Source organism: Mesoplodon bidens (assembly GCF_964165515.1).
Source record: "Mesoplodon bidens genome assembly, chromosome: 7".
NCBI classification, from domain to species: domain Eukaryota; kingdom Metazoa; phylum Chordata; class Mammalia; order Artiodactyla; family Ziphiidae; genus Mesoplodon; species Mesoplodon bidens.
Genome location: NC_138164.1, coordinates 57,359,176 through 57,372,202, shown reverse-complemented (window position 1 = coordinate 57,372,202; position 13,027 = coordinate 57,359,176). Strand labels below are relative to the sequence as shown.

General features: G+C 45.2%; 2 protein-coding genes across 3 annotated transcripts in view; one reads left to right on the top strand and one right to left on the bottom strand.

Annotated features, from left to right (window-relative positions):
- Window positions 1–8,758: 8,758 nt before the first annotated feature.
- On the bottom strand, window positions 8,759–10,264 carry MRPL17 (mitochondrial ribosomal protein L17). The gene is made up of 3 exons (XM_081240484.1): window positions 10,045–10,264; window positions 9,661–9,729; window positions 8,759–9,217 (listed from the first exon to the last, which is right to left on the bottom strand). Exons 1-3 carry the CDS (start codon window positions 10,216–10,218, stop codon window positions 8,942–8,944), a joined length of 519 nt encoding a protein of 172 aa, XP_081096610.1. The 5' UTR covers window positions 10,219–10,264; the 3' UTR covers window positions 8,759–8,941.
- A 158-nt stretch (window positions 10,265–10,422) lies between these two features.
- LOC308620455 (olfactory receptor 10A4-like) overlaps window positions 10,423–13,027 on the top strand; it is a 124,126-nt gene continuing 121,521 nt past the window's right edge. For both annotated transcript variants that reach the window (XR_014016321.1, XM_081240024.1), the window contains exon 1: window positions 10,423–10,576. The gene's annotated coding sequence lies outside the window, so the exon portion shown is untranslated. The remainder of the gene's footprint in view (window positions 10,577–13,027) is intronic.

The following is a 13,027-nucleotide window of genomic DNA, read 5'->3' as shown; positions in this document are numbered from 1 at the left end:
TTGTGTTCAGGGCCTGGTTCTGTTGATCCCAGTGCCAGTGGTTGTGTGATATTGTTTGTTCCTAGGAGCTCTTAGTGATGAGGGCACAGGAGTAGAGAAATCTGGTAATTAATAAGTGGGTGGGAGAGAAAGACATGGGGTTGAGTAGGGGCTGCCATGAGAACACATGAAGTTGGATCATGATATCCAGGCTGGGTTGAAAAGGAAGAAAGGCCTGGTGTATACAGGGAGAAAAGAGTTCAGAGGACTAGAGTTTCTAGAGTTTGAAATTTTGATATGTGCGCAAAGGGAGATCCAGAGGCAAGAAGCTGGGTCTAGAGAGTGAGATTCTGGAGCATAAAGCTTCAGGGCTAAAGTAGATCTGGTCATGAAAGGGTCAAAGGCCTGGTAAACAGAGCGGGCTGGATTGATGGGCTTCAGTAGGAGAGAACAATAAAGAACTATGGGGCGAGAGTCTTTTTTTTAATAAAATTTTTTTTAATTATTTATTTATTTATTTATTGGCTGCATTGGGTCTTCGTTGCTGAGCACGGGCTTTCTCTAGTTGTGGTGAGTGGGGGCTACTCTTCGTTGTAGTGCATGGGCTTCTTATTGTGGTGGCTTCTCTTGTTGTGGAGCACGGGCTCTAGGCACACAGGCTTCAGTAGTTGCAGCACATGGGCTCAGTAGTTGCAGCATGCAGGCCCTAGAATGCGTAGGCTTCAGTAGTTGTGGCGTGTGGGCCCAGTGGTTGTGGCACATGGGCTTAATTGCTCCGTGGCACGTGGGATCTTCCCAGACCAGGGATCGAACCTGTGTCCCCTGCATTGGCAGGTGGATTCTTAACCACTGCGCCAGCAGGGAAGGCCCAGAGGCAGTGTTGAATGGGGCATCCAAGGTTGGGATGGTGAGTAAGACTCTGGGCCTAAGACTTTTTTTTTTTTTTTTTTTTTTTTGCGGTACACAGGCCTCTCACTGCTGTGGCCTCTCCCGTTGCAGAGCACAGGCTCCAGACATGCGGGCTCAGCGGCCATGGCTCACGGGCCCAGCCACTCCGCGGCATGTGGGATCTTCCCGGACTGGGACACGAACCCGTGTCCCCTGCATCGGCAGGCGGACTCTCAACCACTGCGCCACCAGGGAAGCCCTGGGCCTAAGACTTGAATGAATGTGTGAGTGATCAGAAGCTGTCTTCCCCCACCTTCACCCCCAGTCAGCCTGGCATGATTGGCCCAGTCTGTTATAAAAAAGACAGATGTGGGGTAGGGTTCTTAGTGTTACAAAACCCCTTCAGAGTTTTGACTTTTCCTGTACTTGCTTTTATCTCTGCTAGCTCCATGTTGACTTCTCAGTCATGTTCGGAATTCCTGATATTTTGTCTGTCTGCTCTAGCCCGTTCTGTTAGGTCTGAGACTGATGGAATTTAACGATTCATTTTGTGACTAGCTCTGGGCTATACACTGTGTATGTTTTCTCCTCAAAGGCAGACACATTCAAACTGCAAGCTTGCCAAGTGACTTCCTGTATGTTGGGCCAGCAGGTGCTTTAGGCATCCTGTAGCAGCTAAGGCCAAGAACATCAGGAGGAGGTGGTCAACCAAGGTCTCAAGTCCCCAAAGAAAAGAGGCTTTACATAAAGGTGGAGGAGCCATGGAAGCCACAGTGGCAAACAAGAAAGCTCTCTTCCATCCCCTTTGCCCTCAACACAAGATTTTGGGCTTTTCCCTCAAAGCTATATAAACACTTAAGTGCCTATCTCCATAACTAAGGCCTGGAAAAAGTACTCATTATAAAATTGCCTTAGTCTATTTGGGCTGTTATTACAAAATACTGCAGACTGGGTAATTTATAAACATTAGAAATTTATTTCTCATAGTTCTGGAGGATGGGAAGTCCAACATCGAGGTACTAGCATGGCTGAGTTCTGGTGAGGACCCTCGTGCAGGTTCACAGCCAGCACCTTCTCACTGTGCCCTCTCATGGTGGAGGGAGCAAGAGATCTCTGTGGGGTCTCCTTTATAAGAACAATATTCCCATTTGTGAGGCTTCCACCCTCATGACCTAAGCACCTTCCAAAGGCCCCACCTCCCAATACCATCAAATTGGGCATTAGGATTTCAACATATGAATCTGGGTGGGGGGGGACATAAACATTCAGACCATAGCAAAAAATAAATACATTAATCTTCAAAATTCACTTTTTAAATCTCCTTTCCTCTCAAGTTGCTGCCGTATCTTCTCTTTTCATTGTCACCAAACTTCTCCAGTTGTCTTTATGGTTTCTGCTTTTGCCCCTCTCAAGAGACTGCTCCATTAGAGGTCAACAGTGAACATCCTAATCTTTAAGTCCAATGGCCAAAGATACTCATTAAATCACTATTCTGGAGCCTGGCCAACATTAGGTTCTAAGAATACAAAAATCATCTAGTGTTTGTCCTTAGGACCTCAGAATCTGAGGGAGATGTTTTTGACCCCACCTCCCTTGGATTTTGAGACACCAGTGTTCTAGCTGTAGTCCTTCTTTTCACCCTCCTCCGAGGGCTTCTCTTTTTTTCTGTCTGGCCTTTGAATGTTGGCTCTATCCTTTTTCTTTTACTTTTACTCTATATTTTTTGTCTGGGAAATCTCATCTAGTCCAATTGCTTCAATTTCCTCCTATGTGTGAATAGCACATCTGTATTGCTGGCTTACCTATATCCTGAGCTCCAGAACAACTGTTCACAAGACAACTCTGTAACATGAATATGTTTACAACAAAGCTCATCACAGAATCTCAGATCTGCTTCTCCTCTGCTATCCTCACTCTCTGTGAATGGAATTACTTCACCCAACTGCCCAAGTAGAAACTTGGTATTGTGCTTGACTCTTAACTTCTTCCTCTACCTTCCTCTATCATGTAGTCACACACAATGTCTAGTCTATTCTATCTCCTGTATATCTGTTTGATCTGTTGGCTTCTCTCCTTCCCCCCTGCTTCTGGCCTAGTCTAGCCTTCCCTCAACTCCCCTTGGATTCCTTAACTAGCCTCCTATTCAGTTTCCTTGCTTCTAGTCTTGGCCCCTAACCCATCTTCCGGCCTGATGGAAGAATGATATTTCTGAATTGTAAATCTGATCCCTTTTCTCTCCATTTAAAAATCCTTCAGTGGCTTCCCCTGGTCTTCAGGATAAAATCCAAGCACTTTATCATGTCTTACAGGGTCCTTTGTAACCTGATCTTGCCTGGCTTTCCTGCTTCATTTCCTCCACTTCTTCCTCAAAACTAAATCCCAGCTGTACCAAATTACTTACTTGGAATTTCTTAACCACTCCATTCTGTTTCATAATTCAGTGCACTTCTACCTGCAGATCTTGCTGCCTGGAATGCCCTCCCAGAGGACCTCTCTACCCAAAGCTTGATGAATGCCTATTCATTCTTCAAGATGCAGCCCTAGCATTGTTTCCTCTGAAAAGTTCCTTATTGACCTCCTCCTTTTTTGGTACTCCAGTATGCCTTGTGCACACCACTTTCTTAGCTACCTGTCTTGTTATACTTATTCATGATCTGTTTCTCCAACTGGCCTGATGGGCCCAGAAGGAGTCATCCCTGTATTCTCTATACTAGCACAGTGCTTTGAATGAAAAAGGACTATGCTTGCTAAATTCATTTTATAATTATTTTTGAGTGTTTCTTATGTACAAGGAAGACACTGTACTGGGTACTGTGATGAATTTTGCAGGTTCTCTTTCCTCTCTGTAAGGCAATTTCTCAGTCTCCTTCACAGATTCTGCATCCTGTCTGTCCTCTAATGTCCGACCTCAGTCTCCTTTCCCTCTACATATACACTCTGAGTCATCCCATCCATTTCCTTAGCTTTAATTGCCAAGAACTCCCAAATCTCTTTTCCCGGCGAAGAACTCTTTCCTAATCTCCACATGCTCCCAGGCATCTCAAACTCAGCACATACAAAACTGAACTATTTTTCCTTTCTTTTGTTCCTTTTGGGATAAAAGGAAAAGATAACTGTAGGAAAGCTTCTGAGACCACTTTAAGGAAAAGAAGTTAGAAATTAAGTCAGAACAATGGTATTGAGTTTTCAGTGACATCTCTAGGTACAGCTTTTGTATTTTCATCTCCTTGAAGTGAATAGCAGTAAAACTTTAATGCTGTGCTTCCCATGCTGGGCTACACAGTTGGTGTGCCAAGGCATATGTGAAGACACAGTGTAAACAAGGCTCATCTTCTTAGAGCTTAGAGCATCAATTTTGATAGAATTGTGTGCGTATGTATGTGTGCAATGTACAATATTTAACTTGTAAGAACTAAAAACATTACTTTTATATTAAACAGATATACTGTAGAACAGAATGCAAAATATCAGAAAAAGTTGAAACTCCTTTCCTCAAAATATAAGCACACAGACCATTTTTATCATTGGGGCATCTCAAATTTAACTACCGAATTCATGTCCCTGAGTCAGAGAGCTACAATATGCCCCCACATTTAAGGGCACGGAGAGGAAAACCTTAAGGGTACAGACGTTACCCAGTAGTGAACAATGGGGAATCAGTGTTGCAGGAAGTTCATTTTCAGATGAAGTAAGAGGAAACTGGGGAAGGGAGGAGTTAGTAAACCTAAAATGCAGAGCTAGGCTGAAGAACTTAGTACAACAGACATTGATAGACGCCTGTTTTGTTCCATGTTCTCTACTGGGTAGCCCAAGAGTTGATTAGGTATGTCCCCTACCCTCTAGGAATAAATCAGCTAGTTATGGGTGCTGAACAATGTAATTGTGCCATTGCTACAATGAAGGATGTATGTGTGAACCTGGACCACTGGAAAAGTCCCTAACTTAGCTTGCAGAATTCAGTGAATACTTCTCAGAAGAGGCATCAGATCGGCTTTTGGCTATGTCTTGGAAAATGTATAGGTGTTTTCTGTCTGTAGGTAGGTTAGAAATATTTCAGGAAATTGAAATATGAAATGTGTGGGAAATGAATTAGACACATGCTTACATTCTTGACTGTCATTATATTATGAACACTTAAATCCCTGGAGAGGAAGGAGCCCATTTCTTCAGCCTTGGTATACTCAGCAGGGTAGCTTAGCACACAGTACCATGTTTTTGGTTTTATACAGCTAAGCCAGGGAGTTGACTATGTCATAGACAACATGTAGCTTACTCCTCCTCATTTAATAAACATATATTGAATCAGGTCCAGTGGTAGGTATAGAGTTACCCAGAAGAATGAGTCCCAGTTCCTGGCTTTGGGAGCTCAGTTGAGTGAAGGAGTCAATCAAGCAGACAGGCAACTGTAGTAGAGTGTAATGAATGCTTTGACAGACATATGACCCAAGGGCTATTACTGCACCCAGGAATGGACCTAGCCCCATCTGGAGGATGATGTGGAGTTTGGAGAAGGCCTCAAAGCAGTGACTTTGAGTAGAGATTTGAACGACGTGCAGGAGGTAATTTGAAACAGGGCAAGCACAATAGTAGAGGCAGCATCATGAAAAAAGGTATGATATATTCAGAGAATAACAAGTTAATTTCCTGTGACGGGTGGTAGCAGGTAATGGTAGGAGACGAGCCTGAGAGGTGACTGAGACCAGGCCATAGATGGCCTTTGTGCCATGATAGAAGCCTGGATTTTATCCAGCAAAGGTAACGGTGAATCACTGTAACGCTGGTTTAGATCAGTGTTTCTCAGAGAAGGTTGTAAAACATTAGTGAGTTGTAGAATCAACTTAGTGAAATGGGACCATCATTTTTTAAGAGTAAACTAGAAAAGAGTAGACAATATCGGTGCACATGATATTTGTACAAATAAATAAAGTTTTGTGATGCTTTTGTTTCAATTATATATATACATGTCAATTTCGTGTTCTGATGTGTTTTTTGATCTGTGGGTCATAGTAAAAAAAATTTGGGGAAACACTAAAGATTCAACAGTACAAAATCATTTACCAGATTACTTTCAGTAGCAATTAACAGAAAACTCAGGCACAAATGGGAGTAGTCACTAAAGATTCTTACTATATAGTATCTTTTAGTTGTTCTGACCTGCCACTCTGTCATCTTCAGCCTAGAGCCAGTTCCCTGTGTTTATCAGAATAACAAGCAATCTTACTCTTATCTAGCAGAGTAGAGCCTGGAATCTCATTGCCTCAAGTTATCTAAGGCCTGTCCATCCCTGAATCCATCAATAGCTAGGGGATGGAAGTAGCAGGACTGCCTTAGACTAACCTGGGGTGGATGTTCGGGAATTAACCCACTGCAGGGAATTGTAATGCAATGTGGTAAATCCAGTGCGTTATGGGAATACCATAGTGGCACCTAGGGTCACAAAGTAATGAACTTAGGTGTGGAGATGGTCAGAGCATTCACCCAGGAGATGCCAAAAGTTTGTGTACAAGGCAAAAAGGGGAGGGTTTTCTGGGTGGTAGGTGAACAGAAGGTGTTAGGGAGAGACCTGCATAGGGAAACAGTCAAAATAAGGCCTTCCAAGCCTCCGGAGCATAAAATTAGAGGCAAAGGAAGAAGTTGGAGCAACGAGCAGGTGCCTACTCACCGAGGGGAGTCATGGTAAGGAATCTGGACTCTTTCCCTACAGGAAGAGAAGAGCCACTGGAGATCAAGCAGAGAAGTAAGACAGCAGATTCCTATCACCATGGCTGCAGTGGGGAGGAAGGCAAGTTAGGAGGCTGTTGCAGTAATCCAGGATAAGGATGTCTTGGATCTCAGACTAGGGAGAGGTGTCTGCAGATTGATAAAATTCACATGATGTGCTAATTTGACTGCAGAAGATGAATGTAAGGAAACAGCCTCTGACTTTTGTAATTGTGTCTCCTCTAGATCTTGGGCTTACACTGTGTCATTGATCTATTGAGGCTAGAGGAAATTTGTTACCTTTTGAGGGGGATGGGCATAACTGTGAACCTTGTAGTGAAGAACTGGGGCCTGAACAGTGAACCTTTGAAAGTAAAAGGGAATTTCAGTGCATCCAGGCCTCTCTTGGGAGTTTGGAATTTATTAAAGAGATGCCTGGATGGACTTGGGGGCATATTCCACCAATTTAGGTGAAGAGTTACCATTTATAGGCCAGATTAGTAAAACTGCTACATTGTTGTTTATTTCCCTTGTGTTAATCCCTGAGCCTTTAGTAAATGTTCTAGGATTCATGTACTCCAAAATAATAAAGGGGATGCAGTGTCTCTTGAGACCACTGTGGCAGTAGAAGTGGCCCATTAGACTGTAAGCTCCTTATGGCAAAGCCTGTTTCTTCTCATTTCTATATCCTAGTATCTAGCCCAGGGCCCGACATATGGCTGACACTTGTTCAACTAGTATATCCCTAGTGCCTAAAATGATGCTGGGTACTAGCAGTTGCTGAATAAGCACTTAGGGAACTACTGAAAGCCCCAAAGGAAGTTATATTTCTGGGGGCCAGGAGGAAAAGCTGTGAGAGTCCAGCCATAACTCACCTGTTACCGTTACTTAAAGATATGGTTTTAATTTTAAGGAAAGAGCTTTCTCTAGGAGTCAAGGATGACTCCAAGACATCTGGCTGAGGTGAATGTTTGTACCAAAAAGACAGAAAGAGGGCAAATTTTTTTAGAGAAGCATTCAGAGGTGTAGGTTTATTCAATAAATGTTTTGAGTGTCTACTATATGTCACTCAAAATATAATGTCAGAAAGAGCTTTCTGGCAATAGTGTGACAGACCAACTGGAGTAGAGTAAGAGAGATGAGACCCCTGTTGGGAGCAGGAGAGTCTCAGACGAGGGCAGCTGTACTGAAATAGTACCAGAATAGCTCTGTCACTGAAGCTAATATCCGTCTGCTAGACCAGTGACCGCTCCACCCACAACCTTATTATCTCAGACAATGGTCGGGTTTGGTGGGCCAAACCCCCTCTGTAGGTCTGGCCTAAGATAAAAATCTGTTTTTTTCCACTTTACTAGAAAGATGGGATTTGCTAGGCCCTGCTATCACGTGTTCATGCAGGGATGATAGCTGCAAGTCTTCCCACGACTATCACCCCTGTCAAGCCGGAGTGTGAGGGATGGGCAGCCTGCCTGGGCCAAATCTGGCTTCACAGTAACTAGTGCACATAAAGGAACTTCCTACTTTTCACATGCCCTGACCATTCTGAAGCCGGATTTCCTTTTTCCGAGTTCCCGGAGAGGCCCAGATTGAAAACTTCCAGGAAATTCCCACAGGTTTAACTTCCTAATCTTCTTCCCACTTCAACCCTCTCCTTCACCCTTCCACCCCCACCCCAAGAGGAAGGAGCTTATCCTGGAGTCAACATCCTCTGCTGAACACTTCCACTCCCTTGGCCAGGGTGGTGGTACATCTGAGTTCTCAGGTCCTCTCCTCTGAGGCCTATTTGGGGCTTGAGGTGAACACTTAAGGGTAATATGTGATCCTGTCCAGAAACGGAGGAATGGAACCTTGAAGGTTCCTAGAGTACCAGATTATTACAGAAAGTTCGCTTCTAGATGTTCACCCTCCCAACCCTGTCAGGAGGTAATCCGTCTCTAAGAAATCCCTGGGGCTCAATCTATGCTAGATATCAAAACTCAATCACCTCTGGGGGGCTAAGTTTGGAATTACAGGATACATACCCCATATAATCTAGCATTAAAAAAAACAAAACTGTGCTAACCCAACCCAACCCAGATTTAAGAACCAGAAACATACACCATGAATTTACTATCCCACACAGACCGAGCATGTGGATCGTTCTCATTCTCCAGAAATCCCAAGGGGAGGGGAAAAAAAATCAGTTTACATATAGTCATGCAATGAATTTTATCTATTGTGCAAAGAGAGGGTTATCTGGCTCCCAGAAGGTTTTGGGCTCCAATCAGACAGTTCATTTTACAACTCAAGATCCAGTTCTTCTTAGAGATTAAAAGAGCTCCCAAGGCCTGTGGATCATGGGCACTGATGAGGGCCACATACCCTTTGGCTCCAGTTAAATCTCTGGTGTTCGAACTGTGTGGGAGCTGTGGGTGCTTGCTTCCTGATCCTTCCGCAGCCCCTGAAGCAGCTGGTTTAGGAGTGTGAGGTTGCTGTCTCTGTGAGGAAGGGGCAGGGGTGGGAGGCAGTTCCCTTTATACTCGATCACTGCCATCTTGGCCCGATCCTGCTTATTCCGATTTGGGATCTGCAGCATTCTCGTGTAGCCCCCATTCTGACCTTGGTACCGAGGGGCCAGTACGTGAAACAGCTTTGGGATCAAGTCTTTCTCCTGGAAGGGGAGAGTTATCCAGGTGACAGCAGAGTCAGGCACCACCGCAGAGACATTTAACTTTCAGCACTCCCAAAGGTAGGGTGTACACACACACACACACACACACACACACACACACACACACACACACACACACACACACACACACACACACACACACACACACACACACACACACACACACACACACACACACACACACACACACACCCCCTCTGATGTGGTAGAGTCAAAATTACACAGAGTGGATCAGTTACAGGCAGTTGTGCAGATTGAGATTCACATTGAATTCAATTTAGGACACAGATCTCTAATTTAGTTCACATTTGTCCATAAGCGTGTGCCTTATCTTAATTCCGCCCAGTTCCCTTTCCTCTAACAACCCCCTCCCACTTAGGGAGCAAAGGATGAGATTTGGGAGGCAGACAGGATGCACTCACCGTGAGCCAGAAGTCAGCCATGCGCATGGCTCGTTCGTTGGTGTCTCCCAGCTTCCCACAGTCGATGAGCTGTGAGGATATAACATCACTGACCCAACTCGAGCAAGAAAGGAGGCCATCAATCTTACTCCTTAAATGCCGGACTGCAATCTACTCATTTCATACACCAACAAAGCATCTCACCAATTAAGGCAACCTCTAACTCCGCAGCCCTAACCAGTCTTCAGTGAGAGGGGCCGGAGGAGTAGGTTCCGCTCACTGTATTAGGGGAATCAGCCTTCGGGCACAGCTTACCAGGGCGGTCCCAATTCTTCCCCAACTCCAGCCGGATCCCGCCTCCCCAGGCCAGACCCGAGAGAGGAACAAGAGGGTCCCGCCCCTCACCTTCTCCGCGTAGCCCCTCAGCTCGTCCACGCGTGCCCATGACGCCTCGATGCGTTCGTGTCGCACCAGTCCCGTGAGCAAGTTCTGCAGCAGGTGGATGCGGGACTCGGGACCAAGGCCCAGGCGGCGGAATACGCGGCCGTGAGAGATGGCAGCCGCGACCGACAGCCGCATGCTCCCAGCTTCTTCCAGGCCCTGTGAGGCCGGAACTGGAAACTCCAGGGGAGACGCGGCGGAGAGGCGGAGCTTAGAGGACGCATGCGCCATACGTTGGTGCGTGGTGGACGTGTTTGCGCATGTGTATCAGAGCCTGCCTCGTTGGCAGCCTGGGGGAGGGCGGGGAAGGGGCGTTGACTTCTTCCAGAGGAAGCGAGCCTGGTGGGGTTTGGCCCCCGGGAACGCTCCCTGTCGGCCGGGGAACCAGGCGCCCCCTGGTGTGGAGTGACCCGGCTGTCGGGTTTCTCTGATGCTGCGTCATTCGTCTTGTGGCCCGTAGGGCGCTGGCAAGGTCCGCCTTGTGTCGGCTAGAAAAGTGAGTACCTGAGGGGAAAGTGCCTGGCGGGGTCCTGGTCCCTCAGGCTGGCTGCCCTGCCCTCCCTGAGGCGCGGCGCGTCCCACACCCTGAGCGTGTCATTTTTAAAAGAAAATTGTTTTCAGTAGTAATGGTGAAATGAGTGGGATAACAATGATATGGAAGAAACGCAGATGGTGAAAATTTTCTTTGGTTTAAGTTGTTGACTGAAAAAAAGCACAACATAAAAGTTGAGAGTTATGTTTTATTTGTCAGACAAAACTGAGGACTTAAGCCAGGAACACAGCAGCTCAGATAACTCTGAGAGGCTGCTCTGAAGAGGCAAGGGGTGGGGTCGGGGTGGGGTGGGGACCAGGATACATAGGAGTTTTTGCAGCAAAACCCAGGTAGTTGGAGCATCAAAAGACTACTGTTCATAAAAGAAAACCAGATATCTCAAGTTAAGGAATTTAGCGCTTTTCTATGCACGAGACGATGCAAGAATCTGGGCTCACTGAAATCATTCTTTTGATCTGCACCTCAGTTATTTGGGACCAGTATCCTGTGTTTTCTCATCCTGAGTCTCCTCAGGGTGTGCTGTCCGGGGTGCCTGTAGTGGCTGATGGCTGCAACATCCTTTGTTTACTGATATGGCAGGTGGCATTTTTAGTTCACAAAGTACATATAATCATCCCGGTTCAAGAAGAATTACCGCACTCCAAGGAAAAATAATGGGCTAATACTTTTAAATTACATCAGTGTGTTTTTTATTTTAAAATGGGAAAACCATACCTATGCATTTATGTGTTAAAGTAATGAACAGTAACATTATAGTTTCTGATTTTGAGCCTTCGTGTCTGCCGATTTGCAATGACCTGGTCAAAATTGCTCTTTGTTATGGATTCAGATATGTCCCCCCCACAAAAAAAGATATGCTAAGACCTACCCCACCCCCATATAGCCTGCATCTCCCTCATCCAGTACCTCATGATGTGACTTTATTTGGAAACAGGGTCCTTGCAGATGTCATTAGTTAAGATGAGGTCATACTGGATTAGGGTGGGAGTCTAATCCAAAGTTACTGATGGCCTTATAAAAAGAACACCTGTGGAGAGACAGAGACACACAGAATGCCATGTGACCCGGAAGGCAGAGATCAGAGTTGCCTAGTTGCAAGCCAAGGATTTCTGGCAAACATCAGAAGCTAAGAGCAAGATATGGAACATATTCTTCCCTAGATCCTTCAGAGAATGCATGGCCTAACTGACAGGTTGATTTTGGACTTCTAGCCTTCAGAACTACAAGACAGTAAATTTCTGCCCTGTTTGTGACACTTTGTTACAGAAGCCCTAGACACATATTCATGTTTGTTAGAAAGCATATTTAGATTTGTCATTCTGTCTTCCTCTTAGGTGACCAGAGAACACCTCTTGCTAATTTTAATTTTGAAAAGTTTCTTTTGTCTGAAGCAACATACATGCAAATAGGAAAAGTCTTAAACATATGGATATGTTGGCAGAAATTTATACAAACCACACTTCACAATAAATTCCAGAAATTACAATACTGTTGGTGTCTTGTTTCTTTGGGATCGATTCTTGCAGCTTTCAGTTATCTCCACATTTCACTGTAACGTCGTCATCAGAAAATTCATCATAAATTTCTACTGGTAAAAACTTGGGAAGATTTTCTTCTTTGCAAAAGTCAGAGAAAATGAACATTGACACTGGTGTTACTTGACCTATTGCTTTAAAAAAGGAATGTCCTCTTGGTCAAAATGTACAGCATCAAACATTGTCCATATTTATTTTTTTGGTTATGTGAGGCTGATCTAGGGTGGCCTCAGCCTGCAGCAGCTTGAAGCAGGGTTTCAGTTACTGGCCAGTGATTGAGGTCGGGTCGCGGTGGTGAGAGCGCCGAATCCTATCCACTAGACCAGTGGTCAGTGACAAGGCCCTGGCCCTATGGCTTTGCAGAAAAAGAATTCCCACAAAGATGGAAAGTAGTGAAACAAGTAAAGTATTTATTAGGAAAAAAAGTACGTGTGGATAGACACATGGGTGGGCTCAGGGAGAGAGTCACGCCCTTGTGGCAGTTTAAATCACTTATATGGGGCATTTCTTCTGTGTTTCCTTTGGCCAATCATTTTGGTTTGTCTGGTTCAGAGTCCATATTGGGTGTATCTCGGGATCTTCCCATGTATGCACACGCATCTCTTAGCCAAGATGGATTCTACTGAAGAGGCCTATGGGTAGTGAGCATCAGTTGGCATCAGTTAGCATCACTCCCCTTTTGGCCTCCAAGGAGCCTTTCTGCACATGTGTAGTCGGGGAGGTCTCCTGACTCCGAGAATGAGAAATATGTGGTCTCTTACCTTGTACCTGGGCAGGGCCCAGCCTCCTCTATCAATTGTTTTGTTATTTCCGTCTCGGAGTATTGGTCCACAGGGAATGAACTTTGACCGTTTGCCCC